Raw genomic sequence first — 16,591 nt, 5'->3', positions numbered from 1 at the left:
CCATATCCACTTTCTCTCTCTGGGTACATAATCCATTCCTCAGATGTACATTGTGCGATTGGGTTCTCACGGTGCTGTTAAACTTTCAGGACAAGCGCTTTTTTTAACTTGCCTGCATTTTGCGTTCAATGCGCGCTAGTCTCTCTACGCACCTGTTACACATCCTCTGTGATGCGTCGGAAGTTTTCCGATGCGTTTCATCGCTCTCCGTAACTTGCTACTCTTACACAATCGTAATGTAACCAATTTGCCGCACAGGATTTTCTGTTCGTGTCACCAGTCTCTTAAAAAAACTTTTGAATGAACTTAAATTACGTTTCTAGCTTCACAGCCATGGATGTTAAGGAAACATAATTGAGATATTAAAGAGCCCTAATCTATTATTTTTCTTACTTTTATTTTCTTTAAATGTGCATAAACAAAACTGTATTTATCCCTCTGAACAGGATCTTATTTTGTAAGTTTTGAAGAAAGATATGGTTTTAGTATAGTTTAGCCTTTTCAGCCTAAATTTTCCAAAATATTGACCTTTGACCATGTGATGGTTGGGACAGGATATCCAGATGCTATGCAGGGAAAGATGGCATCCGAGCCAACTGTCACTTCTTTTGTCTCGGGCTGTGCAGCAATCTGGGGCAGGGCTACAAAATACACAGATCTCCTCGTTATGATGAATCAGAGTTTTCGTACTGAACATCAGCATACCAAACTCCAAAAAAAAAACATTATAAATTTGGGTATAATACTAAACTATGTCCTCACATTGGATATTGAGGGCCACCTGGGATTGCACCGATCCCACATTATTGGTTGCTGTACATCGGTACTGTCCTGCGTCTGCCTCAGTCACTTGCTCAATCCTCAGAATGTGCCCCTTCACCACCACATGATCGGGAAGAGAGCCTCCCACCTTACTCCACCTCACCGAGGGCTCAGGGTCACCGACAGCATGGCATTCAAACTCCACCGAGTTCCCCACCATCACCGTCTGCACCGATGTGCGCACATTGATCATCACTTTTGGGAGAGCTGTGAAGAGGGAGAGCATAAGGTCAGAACTGAAGAACTTATTTTACAGATTAATAACCAAAGACTATGAATCTAATTGGATCCTGGATATGTTTAGGGACCTTGAATGCTGAGTTTGGCACTGTCCTGGGCCTGTCCGAACAGACTGCTGGCTCTGCAGGTGTATATTCCCTCATTGCTTTGCTCGAGGTTCTCGATTCTGCTCATGTTTGAATAAAGATCATGAAGAATGAAAAGAAAATCTGATAAAATCACATGAAATAAATTGAAGTGTTCTTTTTTCTTACGCAATTTGTTATTAAATTCCACCAGGGGCACCATGTACCATTTTTTATATATAGAAAGTTATTATATAAGTTCATTATATATAATTAAGACCTGTTTTAAGTAGTATTCAATTTAATATTTATTTGGGGGGGGCATTTAACACCCCACTTCAGATGATGTCACTCACCTGAGGACTCCATTATAAATGTGATGATTTGGTGGGAGAATTCCGCCCTCCCTCAGCCACTCAATCTCAATCTGATGGCCTCCTTTAGCAGCACATGTAAACTCCACAGCGCTCCCCGGAGCCTTCACTTCCACCTGAGGGGACACCTTCACCGAAAGGGGTGCTGCGCACACAGGTCAAAGGTCAAGCTAAATGACTTCATTTGTGAGACCGACAGAATCACAGAGACACACAATACTCACATCGGACAGAGACTTTGGCAAATGCCTCACTCCTGCCAACATTGTTGCTGGAGACACATTTATACGACCCTGCATCGTTTTCTGTGGCCAGGTTGATCTGGAGGTCTCCACCTTGAACCTGTGCGGTAGAAGGCAAGCTGCCATTGACCTTACTCCACTCAAAGCGCAGGGGTGGGGTGCCATGGGCCATGCACTGCAGTCGGATTACTTCACCCACTCGCACGGACACGTCGTCGGGCAAGGAAGTGGCATAGGGTGGAGCTGCTCGGACCGGAGAAATGTCAGTTAGAGGATGTCGCATAATTACAGTTGGCTGATGTTTACAAAGAAGGAAAATATGCTAAAAGGAACAGTTCACACAAAAAGGAAAATTTATGCAGTTTTTAAATTGCTATCACATACTAAGGAACACAAAAGGAGAGGTTTTGAAGATACAATGAAAGTTGATGGGGATGCTCCAAAAAGGGTCAAAGCACCATAAAGCATCATACAAAGTGACTTCTACACCAGTGGTTCTCAACAGGGGGACCGTGGCCCACAACGGGGCCCCAGCTGACATTCAAGGGGGCCTCAAGATGACTTATATTTTTAAATTAGACAAAATAAGTATTGAAATACATTTACAAAAACTAAAAAACAAGATATTTCTTATTATTTGGCCATTTTTCTGATGAATAAATGTTTTTCCAGTTAATGTCAAGCTCTAAAATATTTAATTGGGTAGGAATTTTGAGTTTTTGTTGGGGGGGGCCTTTGAATATTGTTGAATACAATGTGGGGGCTTGGAGTCAAAAAGGTTGAGAACACCCCTGTTCTACACTATAGTCCAACTCTACACTATTGTCACAAAATAGACTGTCATTGCACGGAAAAAAACAAACAAAACACCACAACACAACACAAAAAAAAATAATTTCAAAAATGAAATCAAATAAAGTAAAATAAGTTAAGCTTACTGTCTACTTCCAGCATGACGGTGACTTCACTGATGCCCATGTGATTAGTGGCATTGCAGACATATTGACCGGAATCCTGGCGGCCCACATTAGGTAAGATCAGGCTGTTGTCAACTATCTTGTGTCTCCAAGGCAGAGAAGACCGTTCTTTAGACCATGTGATGGTGGGCTTAGGGAATCCTTTAGGTAAGAGATGCATTATTGTTGTATCAGTAACACAAATATTGGCTTGTGTCATATCTATCGTGCATCAACCGTCAACCGTCATAACATCTTAAGTTGCACTTACCGTGAGCATCACAGTGAAGTGTGGCGGTCGATCCCTCCACCACAAAGATCATAGGCTCACGCACACTGGCTCGGGGAACGGTGGGTATCTGAGCTCCTCCTTCTACAAGCACATCTATTCGAGTCTCTGTTGTGCCCCGGTTGTTCTGTGCTGTGCACACATATGTGCCAGTGTCTTCTGGGCGTGCAACTAAAATCTAAATACACACAGTCTGTTTGAAGTACATACAGATGACATTTGTACTGCAATGTGTCTTTGAACTTTTCCAAGAGAAGGACCCCTTGGTGGATAGATAGAAGGTGCCAGGCTTAAAATGCAACTTAGTTTTATACACTGTAGTGTACTGTAAATGGGGGTCATGTAAAAGCTCAAATTTATGACAAGTGTTTATTACCTGCATAACAGCGTTGGAATCAGCAGGCACAGGGCTACTCAAGATTGTTCTGCGATTATTGTCCAGTCTGTGCCATCTGACAGAAGGTCTAGGCTCTCCAGCGGCCTGGCACTCAAGATTGATGGGATCACCGACTCTGACTCGCACTGGCCCTGTAGGTGTCACTACAGCCTTGGGAGATTCTTTGATAAAACAATAAATACATAAAAATAAACATTATTGTCTGTTGTTTACAGTCAAGTGTTTGGACACTCACTGTAAGTTCAATTTCAAAACATAGATAACAAAATATCAAGCCAAATGGCATCTCCAAACAAATTATGCTTTTCTCAGAACTAACGTTCCCATCTCTGAGACGTTCACTTTTTTCTGTCACAAATTACTCCCCCCCGCCAAGTTGTTCCAAACCTGTATAAATTATAAATCTGTATAAAGATATTTGGAAGAATGTTAGCAACTGACATTTCAACTGACATCATTGACTACTGGTAGCCAAAGGTGCCCCAGAAGTGTTTGCTTTCCTAAAATCTTCAAAATATCCTCTTTTTTGTTCATGAGAACAAAAACAGTGCCTCAGAACTGTCAGTTGCCAATTCTTCCAAATATCTTTCTTTACCTTTCACGATGAGTGACACAATGCTGTGAGTAATTCCAAACAGGTTACTGGCCACGCAGCGATAGGTGCCCTGGTTCTTTGCTTGTGCATTGGAAAAAGTTATTACTGAATTATCAGGGCTTGTCTTCACATTATCTACAACACAAAAAAAGGTAAAACAGAGGCAAAACATTTATATTTAGGCATCACACAATTGAATCTCACTCCATAAAGACACTTCAAAGTAACAATCAGGTGTGTACTGTGCTGTACCTGGCAGAGGCTGGTTGTTGGTGGGTTTCCACTCAAGGCGCACTGGTGGTTCCCCGCTGTGTACCCTGCATCTGAAGCTGGCTGAGTCGCCCTGCTTTACTGCGGCAGTGTGTGGCTCGATGGAGATAATGGGGCTTTGAAGACCTAGTCCAAAATCACACCACAACACACAATGAGCAAACTACACTCGGTGACTGATACTGTACAACACAAAAATACTGAAAACTCTGATTGGTTGACTTCAGTTTTATCAGTAAAGGTCCTTGCACATACAGCAAGTCATTTCCGTAGGCGTTTTTTCGTATTTGAATTTTTCTGACGGAAAAATCTGATTTTTTTCCGAATGACGAACAAAAATATCGGAGGCAGTGTGTAAATGTGATTGACACAACGTGAGGTCGTATTTATTTCTGAACGTGCGGAAATTTCGCAAATTTCAGACTCAATGTGCAATGGCCTTAAACCTGGAAACAAAGTCGTCTTGTATAAATGGAATGAAACAACTTTCAATATGAAATCATACTATCATATACAACATTAAGAAACGACATCGGCCTACAGGCTACACTGTTTGCTTAATGATCTGCACTAAATTAAACCAACAATTTGACCCTTTTAAATAGTTTAACAAAACTTACGTGAGGCGCTGGACGTCACAGACACAGATACAGATGCCTGATAAGATGATGGGCCGTTCTCTACATGGCAGATATATTCTCCAGAATCATCTGAAGAGGCTTGCAGAATACGCAACCGAGTCCCGAACACCTTCAGTCAAATACACATGCAAAAACATATGGTTCACATAAGGAAGGATTTTAGAGGCTCTTGTAAATAGAGATAATACCTGATGATTGGATGACAGCAGTCCACCTGCCCGACTCCATTTTACAGAGGCTGGAGATGTTCCAGGGACAATGCAGTTGAGATCTAGAGTCTCTCCCTCTGCTACGGAGGCAATGGAGGGCTGGATGGTGACTCCAGAGGGAATGATTTCACCTGTTCATGGTGAGAGAAAAAAACACGATGAAAATGTATAAAGATCATAAATGTTCTCTAGTCAAGATTTCTTATAATATATGATAATCCAAAGAATCCTGCGAACTACACAACCCTATACGACCCTATAAGATAAACTTCAGGATTTTTCTTCTACAGTATATTGCTTTTGATGTTCTCCGGGGATAATGACTCACCTCTTTTGACAAAGACCTCAATGTAAGCCTCTGAGGATCCAACAGTATTGGTTCCAACACAGAGATATGTGCCCGCATCAGAGGATCTAATATTTGGTATGAGCAGAGTGCCAGTATCAGTGCGCTCCTCGAGGGCCTGAGGAGAATATACACACAGATGGTTTAAAACAGTTAAAACCATAGAAACAGTTAACATACATACCAAAATAAACAACAGGGACATGTTTTATACACTGAAAACCCTAGAAAGTTGACTGTACTTAGTTGACTGAGTAAACTATGAACTTAAAGATATTAAGCATATTAAGTATTAAAGGAATTCATGACCGAATTTGTTCTCCACAGAGTTACACTTGAAAATGCTTCAGTACTGTGGAAAGAAATAGAATGTATTGAGGGTCCATGTTTACCAAAGCAAACACAAATCACCTGAACTGTGACCTTAGTCTTTTTACTGAAAACAACATTAAGAATGCTAAAATGAGTTAAAAGCATCTATGCCCTTACATAAACAACGATATAAATGCCCCATTAGTTCTCATTCTTTGACCAAACATAGATCATCAAAACATTCAGATGCAAGGACCTACAGGCCACTTAGCAAAATTTAAACAATAGTCCAAAAGCACTTCCGGTTTCATCTTTTTATTTTATTATTAGTAGTTTTAAATCATTTTTAGTTCAATCTTAATTTAATATTTGGATTCGGTTATACATGTTCTGTAGGTTGCATTAGGTTTGAACATTTTTGTAATGGTAAAAACTAAAACCGGAAGATCTTCTGGACCAGCATTGTTTACATCCTTCCAAAGTGGTCTAGGTAATCCTCATTGTATTATGAACTGCTAATTTGTTTTCATTGCACATTTTTATAGATTTTATAAGTAACATGAATTAAGATTTTTTTCAATATTTTAGTCATTGTTTGATTACTTGCTTTGCAGTACAAACAACATTAGGGCGTACAGTGTACAGTACCTATTACTTACCTTACAGTGTACTAAACTAATACAGTTTATATACATTGATTTAATACCTGTGAAAGAAGTGTTAAAAATTATTGTTTAGCATTTTAGTTACTTATTCAAGGTGAAGCGTGTAATTTCTGCTTGCTTTTTAATAATGACTATCTGTTCATCTGACCAATCACAAAAACTACACAGTGATATAAATTACACACTTCCCTTTATGGTATCTCTGTTATGAGGCTGACTTTGATGCCCCATAGTTGATTGTTATTGATGGTGTTACAGTTATGGTGCTACAGGTCTATATTAGCAGTAATTACCTGTAGTTTATTAATTGCATTGGTGAAGGTGATTAATTCACATAATAATGACAATGACAGTGGACGGTTAAAACAGCTACAGCGACTACACTACATACATATAAGCCCTAAATCAAGAGACATCCTGAAATGCAATTTAACCCTTTAAAACCTAACTTTGCTTTACACCTTTTATAAGGACCATAATGATGATGTACATGTAGCTCAATTGGAATTGTGTTAGCAACACAAATGTTTTTATCCAGAGGCAAAGCCGCTTAACTCGGATCTAGCGAAGCGTGGCTGCAGTAGAGCTGTGCCTAGTTGAATGAGTGTCTGCAACCATTCACAAATTTTCAAAGCCGACCGTTATCTAGATCACACAGTTTTTCTGCATGGCCAGAGCACACCCTGGGAAAAGCTGACAAAATGCAGAGATGCGAACCAGGCCACAAAGACACGCGGTATGCAAGAGATCGAAAGTGGCATGGGACAGGTCGCCCATTTCTCATATCTCAAATAACCCAAATCCAACGGTGCAAAAACATGTACACTATGAGCAGTGGTCACCTCCTAAAATGCTCAAAATCGTGCTGTACAGACAGAGTTGTTGTTATATTTTCCTCAGTATTTTAATGCGGCTGTCACTCTTCAAACTTTGCAACGTATATATCCACTGTCATTTTATTTAAAATCACGTAAACTACTGTAAACCTAATATTACTGTACATTTGATAATCTAATGATCATCGAGTTTGATCATCTAATGGATGTGACATGAACGAGTAAATGAATGCATGCACTTAGTTCACATTGATTTTGGCGAGGGTGAGTGAAGCAAGACAGGTGGGATGGGACGCGTGACAGACATCGGACAAATGGACAGACCTGTAGCTCCGCAATACGTCTCTGTAACACATCGAGACTGTTGCTTTTAAACTGATGGAAACCATGTGAGGAAATTGCCTGAACAAACATTAAGACACAGGATGAAACAGAAAAATCACTCAAAAGAGGGACAAGATGAGTGTTTCAAAACAACGCAAAAATATAAGTGGCATAACTCTTAAAACACTTTCAGTACACTGCAAAAAATCCTGATTAATTTTCTTAATCATTGTTAGGTAATTTTTTAGCAAAATACTGAGCACTCTTAAAAAGTGGTTCACATTTGCATAACGCATTAAAGTTTGTTTTCAGGTAGTATGTCTTGGTTTAAGTGTACTAAAAACAAGATGAAATAGAAGATTAAGAAAACAAACATCATTTTTGCAATGTCACCCTATTCTCACAGGAAACATAACTAGTTTCCGAGGTCAATTTTGTATGAATTTGGATGAATTGTACAAAAACGTAAGCAAACATGAACATCTGCCTCCTAACTCAACCATCACTGGGGTGAAATAGCAGATCGTGTGTATGGTCAACTGTAACAAATTGATACGAATAAGATTTAAAGATGTATACTTGAGATGGCGATTTAAGTGAGATTTAAGTGAGATTTAAGTGCTTTATGATGCCATAGAAGAACCATTTATGTCTGAATGGTTTCATAAAGAACGTTTAACAGCTGAAGAACCTTTTAGTTTCACAAAAAGATTCTTGGTTGTGGTAAAAGGTTCTTTAGACCAGGGGTCTTCAAGGTTTTTCGGGGCAAGGGCGCCTTAGATGAGAGATGCATGGAGCAGGGACCCCCTTACAGGTATACTAAATGTGTAAACGGAGCTATTTAAATAGAAACAACCCTATTGTCACAGCAATATTATGTTAAGACATTACATTAGCACTATTATATTATTGCTGCACATAGGCTAAATACTTTTCTGTGTATTATTTTTGTTTTTAATATAGATTGCTTGATTATTTTAAGGGATTTGCAGCATCAAACATTTTCATTTTACTGTGAGATGGACAATTACACATTTATTTGAACTTTAGTTTTTATTAAGGCTTCAATGAGATGACTGACCCTGGTTAATGCCACAAAGGCTATTGTAGTGGAGGTAGGGCTTGTCTCTGGATGCGAAAGAAATTAGTGCAGATTTTATGCATTCTGTTGTAAAATCAGGCCGTTATATTAAGTGTCATTCTTTTTTTTCCGCTTCTCTGTGTGTTGTAGAACACACCGCTATTTTATTATTCTGAGCTCCATTGTCTTTCTCGTGGATCAGCATTGTCGCGGCTGTTACACGAAAATGAACACGAGTTTTTTTCTGCAGAGCATCATATCAGACTAAGGACTGGAGAGCAACATGATGCAACGAGTCTGCGTTATTTTCAGGGCAACTTAACGTGCACCATCAGTACTACACGGTGCGCGTTTCATTGATATTAAACGCGTATGATAGTTCTGTCAGAGTTTACAATGCAGAAGCGGTGTGGTGTCATTTTTAGATTAGATTTAGATTTAGATTCAATTTATTGTCATTGCACATGTACAAGTACAAGGCAACGAAATGTGACCTCTGCATTTAACCCATCCAGAGAGTAGTGAACACACGTACACCGGGAGCAGTGGGCAGCTATCACTGCAGCGCCCGGGGAGCAAGTAGGGGTAAGGTGCCTTGCTCAAGGGCATCTCAGTTGTTAGCCGCCGGCCCTGGGAATCGAACCGGCAACCTTCTGGTCATGAGTCCGACTCTCTAACCATTAAGCCACAACTGCCCCTACCCCTATTTGGCTGTCAAATTAGCGCTTTACAGCTTTAACAAATTTGAACAGAAACATACTGTATGAGAATGCACTTTACTTGCACGCAACTCCTTTCATGTGTACTTTTATCGGAAGGGAGACAGAGAATGCACCGATTCTAACCCTACCGGTTTTTATGATGCAGATGTAACGTTTCTTCCATTGCTTGCTTCCGCTGCCTGAATGGATGTTTTTGTCTGCACGCACACAGGATAAAATTGCAATACGCGGGAGCTTCAATTAATCCGCGCGGCCGCGCACGTGCGTAGCTTAAAAAGAACATTGGTTGTAATATTTCTGTACCCATGCTTTAAATTTTTAACAAAAAGTTGCCTGTGAGTAAACAGTAATTAGCGGACCCCTTACAGTTCCACCACGGACCCCCGGTTGAAGACCCCTGCTTTAGACTATAAAATGAATAAAGAAATGGTTCTTAGAGGAACTAAAATGTGTTCTGTGGCGTCGCTGTATTTGTAGCACCTTTCTTTAAGAGTGTAAAGTGTAAAATAATTATGAATCTCCACTGAGAATGTAATTGTGTTGAATGTGACAGGATAAATAAAAAAGCAATAGAACTGAGTTTCTCACCTGTGGTGGTAGTGAACCACCTCTCTTCTTCCATTTGAGGCCAGGTGTGGGGATTCCAACGGCCCTGCAGTACAACCTTAAAGTCTCCCCCTCATGAATTTCCACACTCGGGGGGCTCACTTGCACGTGTGGAAGACCATTAGCTTGATTTGTACCTGAAACATCAAACGCAGTTAAAGCAGACACCTCTCACTCACTGCTTCTGGAACGTGTAACTGTTAATCAAGAAATAATTCTGGATCGGGCATGTACTTTGAACATGAAGAACTCCTCGAGCTGTATGTTCGCCATGTGTGTTCAGAGCCTTGCAGATGTACTCTCCTTCATCAGAGCGCTCCACAGATGGGATGGTCAGAAGTCCATTGCGAATGACGGCTCTGGGGCTGATACGCTTTCCTGGACCTCCTGGGAAAATCGTGTATTATAAAACATCATTTAAAAAGTTATTTGATGGAATAGTTGGAACAGCTTGAATACTCTTTAACGCATCTTCATCAACAAAATTCTCGAGAATATTTGATTCTGATTGGTCAGATGTGACCTTGCAACACAATCTTACCACAGTCCAAGATCCTTGTTGGTCATAATAACATTCAGATTTTAAGGATTGGAAAAGGTTCGATTTTTGAGTTTGACTTTCTTTCCTCTGCAGAACACAAAAGAAGATATTTTGAAGAATGTAGGTAAACAAAAACCATTAGTGTCAAGTCAATGGGGAGCAACGGTTTTTGTTTACCAACATTCTTCAAAGTATATTATTTTGTGTTCTGCAGAAGAAAAAAAGGCATACAGGTTTGAAATGACAAGAGGGCGAGTAAAGGGCTATTTTTTTATTTGCATGGATTTTAATTTTGGGGTGAATCAAGTGTTCTAATAATATTCTATAATGTTGCATAAAAAACAACAACAAAAAGTGTTCCAGGACATGGCATGGTAACCACAAATAAAAATAAACATTTACGTTGTCAAGGGTACATTTGCAAGGTAAAGTCTACAGCCTCACCTGTCCATTCAACAGCAGGGGTGGGGTTGCCAGTTCCTGTGCAGCGGAACTCCGCCCGCTGACCCTGATGAACCGTCAGCACAGGTGGATTGATCGAAGCCACCGGCTGGACCCCCTCAGCAGCTACAGTGACGTAAAAACTCATTAATCCCAGAAAAAAGAGCACTTCAAACTGGAATGCCACTTATCACAAATAGGACCTATTCGCAGCAGAATAGTCCCCATCCTCTCTTGATCACAAAAGAGGCCAAGAACAGATTGAATGAATTGAATCTCTCATTCACGGACTTCTCTCAAGTGTTCTCCACAGTATGTCTGTGGTATTTACAGTCTTATGAACTCAAACTTACTAAGGAAAGAATAGCTTAATTCTAAAAAAATAGCTGTAAGTTCAGTTGATGAGAATGTTCATGAAGTGAATGGCATGACAGTGTACAGCATGTGTCTGGCTGCCAAAGCTGTCGATGACTCAAGTCATGTCCGTTGGCAGCCAGCCCGAGCAGAGAAGACACAGATGAGAAATGGCAGACGGGGTGAGGCCCTCACTGAGCTCTGTGCCAACTTGGACTGGAAATAGAGCCCTCTATTTGCAGGGATTCCAGAGCAACGGAGCAGAAGAAAGCTTTCTTTCAGCAACTAGGGCGGCTACAGGCCTGTGCAAGCTGGATTTGTGTCTTAATGACTCAAGAGTCTTCGGTTAGCTGCCCTGGTATACGAGATGCCACTGTGTCATGTGGAATTTCTTTCTTTCTTCAATCGTTTAAATTCTTAACTACATTCAAATAGAGTTTATAAAATAGTTCTTACATTGGATATGCAATGTCACAAAACGTTGAGAAAGCTAAGCTCAGTAATGTGGTATTAAACTTATGACTGATGACCAATATACAGTATAGTATGATGTTTGAAGTACAGTGGTTGTTTTTTTTTTAATCTGATATACAGTACTTCTGCATAATCTTTTATATCAAAAGCAAAATGCTGAGTTGATAAAGGGATTTCTGTCTGTTGGGCATTACGTCTGACTAAGTATAATACAACTACATTGTCTTAAAGGACAATATACAAAGAGCAATTTCTTTAACAATCTGATTGAGTGAACTGGTCTGAATCCCCCCAAAAATCGTAATATTTCAAAAATCTAAAATAAAAATCATACAAAATACATTGCAAAACGCAACAAAGAGAAATCCCCACACGTGCAAACATGCGGCTTATGTGTTTGAACCCATAGGCCATGAAAGCTCAAACAGATCAAGTAATGCTCATTTGTACATCTCGATACATGTGAATGGTTTAAAAAAATCAAATGTTGATTTAACATCATTTTTGTGATAGTACCCTTGAGGTGATCGTGCTTGTAGTTTGGTACCTGGGCATTACTTGAGATGGTAAAAGCATGCAGGGCATGATGGTTGCATGCTTGAGAGAGAGAGAGCCATGCGGACTTACGCTTTCTATGTCCTTCAAACATCTCATAGGCTGTGTAAAACATCTGTGACTGAGATGCCTCTGTGGATGATGGACAGGCAGATACTGTCAAATGAGTCTCCAGAAGGTTCTTTGAAAGCAGGTGACCTCAAATATGTCAGCGTGACTTCGGAGCTCCAGAACGGGTGTGCAACAACATTTAAAGGGATAGTTCACCCACAAATGAAAATTCTGTCATCATTTACTCTGTCACCTTTTTGTCATTTCAAACCTGCATGCCTTTCTTCTGCAGAACACAACAGAAGATATTTTGAAGAATGTTGGTAACCAAACAACAGCGGTACCAGTTGACCTGCATTGGTTTTGTGTCTGTACAATAGAAGTCAATGGGTACCGCTGTTTTTCGGTTACCAACATTCTTTAAAATGTCCTCTTTTGTGTTCCGCAGAAGAAAGAAAGCCATATAGGTTTGAAACGACAAGAGGGTAAGTAAACGATGGAAGATTTTCATTTTTGGGTGAACTATCCCTTTAATGTGTATGTGCTTCTGCCAAAATATGCTGCACTTTGGATTACTTTCATAGGTGGAGACTAAATTATTTATGGACCGAGACTAAATCGTGCTTCAACAAGCTTATATAGTGTTACTAAAGAGATAATTTGGGTTTTAACAGGCAGCTTTAAAAATGTCTCTCAGAATGCCTGAGGATGATGTCATTCATAAATCTAAAATCTAAATCTAAATCTAAATTCATATTAAATTACAGGAAAGTACTTAAATGACTTTTAAATTATTTACGAAGTTATTTATTAAGCTATAAAACCGTTTACCTGCTACTACTGGACTTATGACTCAAATATACAGCTTAAGAGAATATAAAGCTTATTTGTGCCACTATTGTAACTTCTCGAACAAGTCTTACAATTATTCACCAGGACATAGATTTGCATTTCTCGTCATGTAAGATTATAGTCAATGATGGATAAACTGATGCTTTGCTGCCAAGCAACAGCTTCCCACATTGAGGATTAAAAAAACACATCAATGCACATTTAAAAACATTGTGAGTGAGCCAGTCTTTATAAAACTAAAAAGTGTGGAAGAACAGCACACGCAGATGAATCCAGGCATGCAGGTTAGTATCAAAACACACATGTAAAAGCTTTACTTTGGCATAAACATACATATTGCATTTTCTTTGAATACAGCTTGTGATTGTTAAGTCTCCAGATTTTACTCCATTCAATGGTACATTTCAGATTCAGTTATAATTCCATAGAGCAATAATGATGAACTATTACTCATTTTAATACGTTCATCATTTGAGGAATAATTTGTACATACAGTTCACAGTTTAGGTGAATAAAACACAACGAAATCATTACATAAAAAAATCTTTCTTAAGATACAGCACCAAACATTTACAAAATTAAATATTGGTTCAATTCATGAAATAACTGAATACACCTACAAACTTGATTATAAAGAAACAAGCACCGTATCGAACAACTAGAGTAAAACCTAGTTTGGATAGGAACAAAATAATTTCATAAACACAAAAATATGAAACCAATGTTTGTTAGATCATACACATGCAGCCTTAAAGTGAACCGTACAATGTATTTTAGACAAATCATTCTCTTTGTAGTTCTACAAGTAAACCAAAGATTCTTTTACAGCAATTGTAAAGACTGTCAAAATAAATATGTAGTTATTGCTCATAACTTACTTCCATATCACTGTCAACATCATGCAGTCTTTGAAATGTTTCAAATACAAACAATATGTATTTCTAACAAGCCTATCCAGGAATAAACCCATACAAAAAATGTGAAAATCTATACTAAATATACTGTAACTGAGGCATTTTAAGCCTTTGTTATGCACTGGTTGCAAATGAAATGCTGAAACATGTCATATATTTTATATAACATCTCACACCACCTACAGTTTCATACTTTTAGATAAAATAACAATTTTACATTAGTGAAAAAACTCCTCTGTTGATAGCACCATTTAAAAAAATCCATTATAAAACAGGTGAAAATCATATATTGGGGTCAGGAAAGAGATGAGCCTGCAGTCCTTTTGGCTGACGAATCACAGTATTTATGACACCCCTCTACCTCATCAACCGCTATCCCCGTAAGACCACCTCACAGGAGAGGAATGACAGTCTACAAGCCCCGGAACCAAGACACAAATAACGCCACCAGAGACCGACAGTAAAGCCACAGAACCGCCACCATAATAACACCCAGCTAACTTTACTCACTACTACCAATGACTGAGACAACATACGAGACTGGAGGTTAGTAAACTGATCAGATGATATTCAACAAAACAGGAATATGTCTGTATAAATCATCATAAATTAAACAATTTATCTTAAAATTGTTTGGAATTATTTACACAGACGGTGACTGAATCTAGTAAGTGCTACAGCATTTTGCAATATTGTGGGTGTAAAATAACCTTCTGAGGAAAACGTTCATACATATCAAACGTTTAAAGGGATAGTTCACCCAAAAATGAAATTTTTGTCATAATTTAGTAATCCTCTTGTCATTTCAAACCTGTTTGACTTTTTTCTGCAGAACACAAAAGATATTTTGAAGAATGTTGGTAAACGGCACCCATTCACTTGCATTGATTTTGTGTCCATAACAATAGAAGTGAATAGGTGCCGGACCTGTTCGGTTACCAACTTTCTTTAGAATATCTTTGTGTTCCGTTGAAAAAAAGTGATGACAACAGAATTTTCATTTTTGGGTGAACTATTCCTTTAAATATAACCGCACTTAGTTTTCATTATAGAAGTCTGCTTTGTAAACAACAGCTCCACAGTTTTGATATGCGAGTCACATAACAAACTAAACATCACAGCGAGTCTTATTTATTAACCCATCAGCACTGAAGAACAATTTTCCTTTAATGCAAAAATGATTGAAAGTTGTATTATCGCTCTAGGTTTCAGCTAACAACACTCTTTGAGCATGAAAAAAAGATCTAATCATAGTTTTTCTTTATGAGGAAAAAAATTTCAGGTGCTGGATTAGACTTGATCCAAAAAATCTTGGAGCACATTAAACTAAAATTTCACAAATCTAAGTTTCACTTTTCTTATTGACCATTCACAAGCTGTATCATTTGTGTAAAGGTTTTACACCGGCAATGCGAGAAGATGTTGAGGTTTGTTTGAGTAAGAGGAAAAACCCAAAGCAGGAAACTTAGCAAGCACAATTTTTGTGATTAACGCAAAAAATTTAACACAAGAAAGAGTTAGCCATGCTAACGTCTATAAGAGGAATTTTGCACAAATACCACAACGGACAAGAAAAAAAAAAAAAAGAAACATGAAAGCAAAGGTCGTGCAGTATGCGACAGGTTGAAAAACTAAAGGCTGACAGTGGGGCTGAGAGGTATCTGGAGCCAATCACAAACCTGGGACATACAGGAGGGCAGAGCCCTCGTCCATGCCTAACATATTGGAGCCTGTGCAGACATAGATGCCTGCGTCCTCAGGCTGCACATTCTGAATGGTCAGGATTCCATTGAAATCCATGGCACGGTTAGGCAGCTTTCCGTTGCCTCTGCGGGTCCAAACCAGGGTGTACGCTGGCAGCTGTGAGAGAAGAACGCGCTCATGAATATTTCCACTCACAGCCATTTACACTTGAAGGTTAATATTGATATCCACACGGAGAACAGAGAGGATAAGATCATGTCTGTGAGCAGACAGCCGTGTTTATACCTTGCTTTTGGCTGTGCAGATGAAGCTTACTGTGGCTCCCACGGTCACGCTCTGTGTTTTCGGTTCCTCGATAAAGACCTCGATTGGCTTGGATGGCAAAGCTGAAGGGTAACGTGGGGAAATGATGCATAAAGATCAAGAAATGCAACATGAATAGAGGCGTTTTAATCTGATCTTACTTGTAACAACGATCTCGGCTTTGCTCCTGTTGGTGCTGTGCTGGTCTCGGCAGGTGCAGATGTAAACACCAGCATCACCAGGGTGCACGCTGGGGAAATGCAGTTCCTCTCCTGTGGGGTTAGATGGAAAGGTTTCCCATCATTAAAACGCGCATTGTCATATGTGCCATTACAAAAACCCATTCATTGGCTACAACACGTTGCAACAGGCAAACCTGAACAGTCATTACACCTCACTTTTGTTCTCAA

General features: G+C 39.3%; 1 protein-coding gene across 13 annotated transcripts in view; it reads right to left on the bottom strand.

Moving 5' to 3' along the window:
• Nucleotides 1-16,591, bottom strand: part of hspg2 (heparan sulfate proteoglycan 2) — a 92,984-nt gene that overhangs the window by 15,548 nt on the left and 60,845 nt on the right. For 11 of the 13 annotated variants that reach the window (XM_057319244.1, XM_057319235.1, XM_057319238.1 and 8 more), the window contains 21 exons: nt 16,343-16,453; nt 16,164-16,264; nt 15,854-16,034; nt 12,430-12,489; nt 10,978-11,100; nt 10,227-10,379; nt 9,975-10,129; nt 7,584-7,661; nt 5,429-5,564; nt 5,080-5,231; nt 4,871-5,000; nt 4,233-4,376; nt 3,981-4,115; nt 3,365-3,546; nt 2,971-3,166; nt 2,682-2,861; nt 1,726-1,986; nt 1,484-1,646; nt 1,131-1,228; nt 763-1,029; nt 529-641 (listed from right to left, as the gene is read on the bottom strand). In XM_057319244.1, the coding sequence (XP_057175227.1) occupies nt 529-641; nt 763-1,029; nt 1,131-1,228; nt 1,484-1,646; nt 1,726-1,986; nt 2,682-2,861; nt 2,971-3,166; nt 3,365-3,546; nt 3,981-4,115; nt 4,233-4,376; nt 4,871-5,000; nt 5,080-5,231; nt 5,429-5,564; nt 7,584-7,661; nt 9,975-10,129; nt 10,227-10,379; nt 10,978-11,100; nt 12,430-12,489; nt 15,854-16,034; nt 16,164-16,264; nt 16,343-16,453 (3,119 nt within the window). The remainder of the gene's footprint in view (nt 1-528; nt 642-762; nt 1,030-1,130; nt 1,229-1,483; nt 1,647-1,725; nt 1,987-2,681; nt 2,862-2,970; nt 3,167-3,364; nt 3,547-3,980; nt 4,116-4,232; nt 4,377-4,870; nt 5,001-5,079; nt 5,232-5,428; nt 5,565-7,583; nt 7,662-9,974; nt 10,130-10,226; nt 10,380-10,977; nt 11,101-12,429; nt 12,490-15,853; nt 16,035-16,163; nt 16,265-16,342; nt 16,454-16,591) is intronic. The other 2 variants (XM_057319242.1, XM_057319240.1) reach the window with 2 other exon arrangements.

Source organism: Triplophysa rosa, linkage group LG21 (assembly GCF_024868665.1).
Source record: "Triplophysa rosa linkage group LG21, Trosa_1v2, whole genome shotgun sequence".
NCBI classification, from domain to species: domain Eukaryota; kingdom Metazoa; phylum Chordata; class Actinopteri; order Cypriniformes; family Nemacheilidae; genus Triplophysa; species Triplophysa rosa.
Note: the sequence above shows the minus strand (reverse complement) of the source record. Positions and strands in the feature narration are given on the sequence as shown.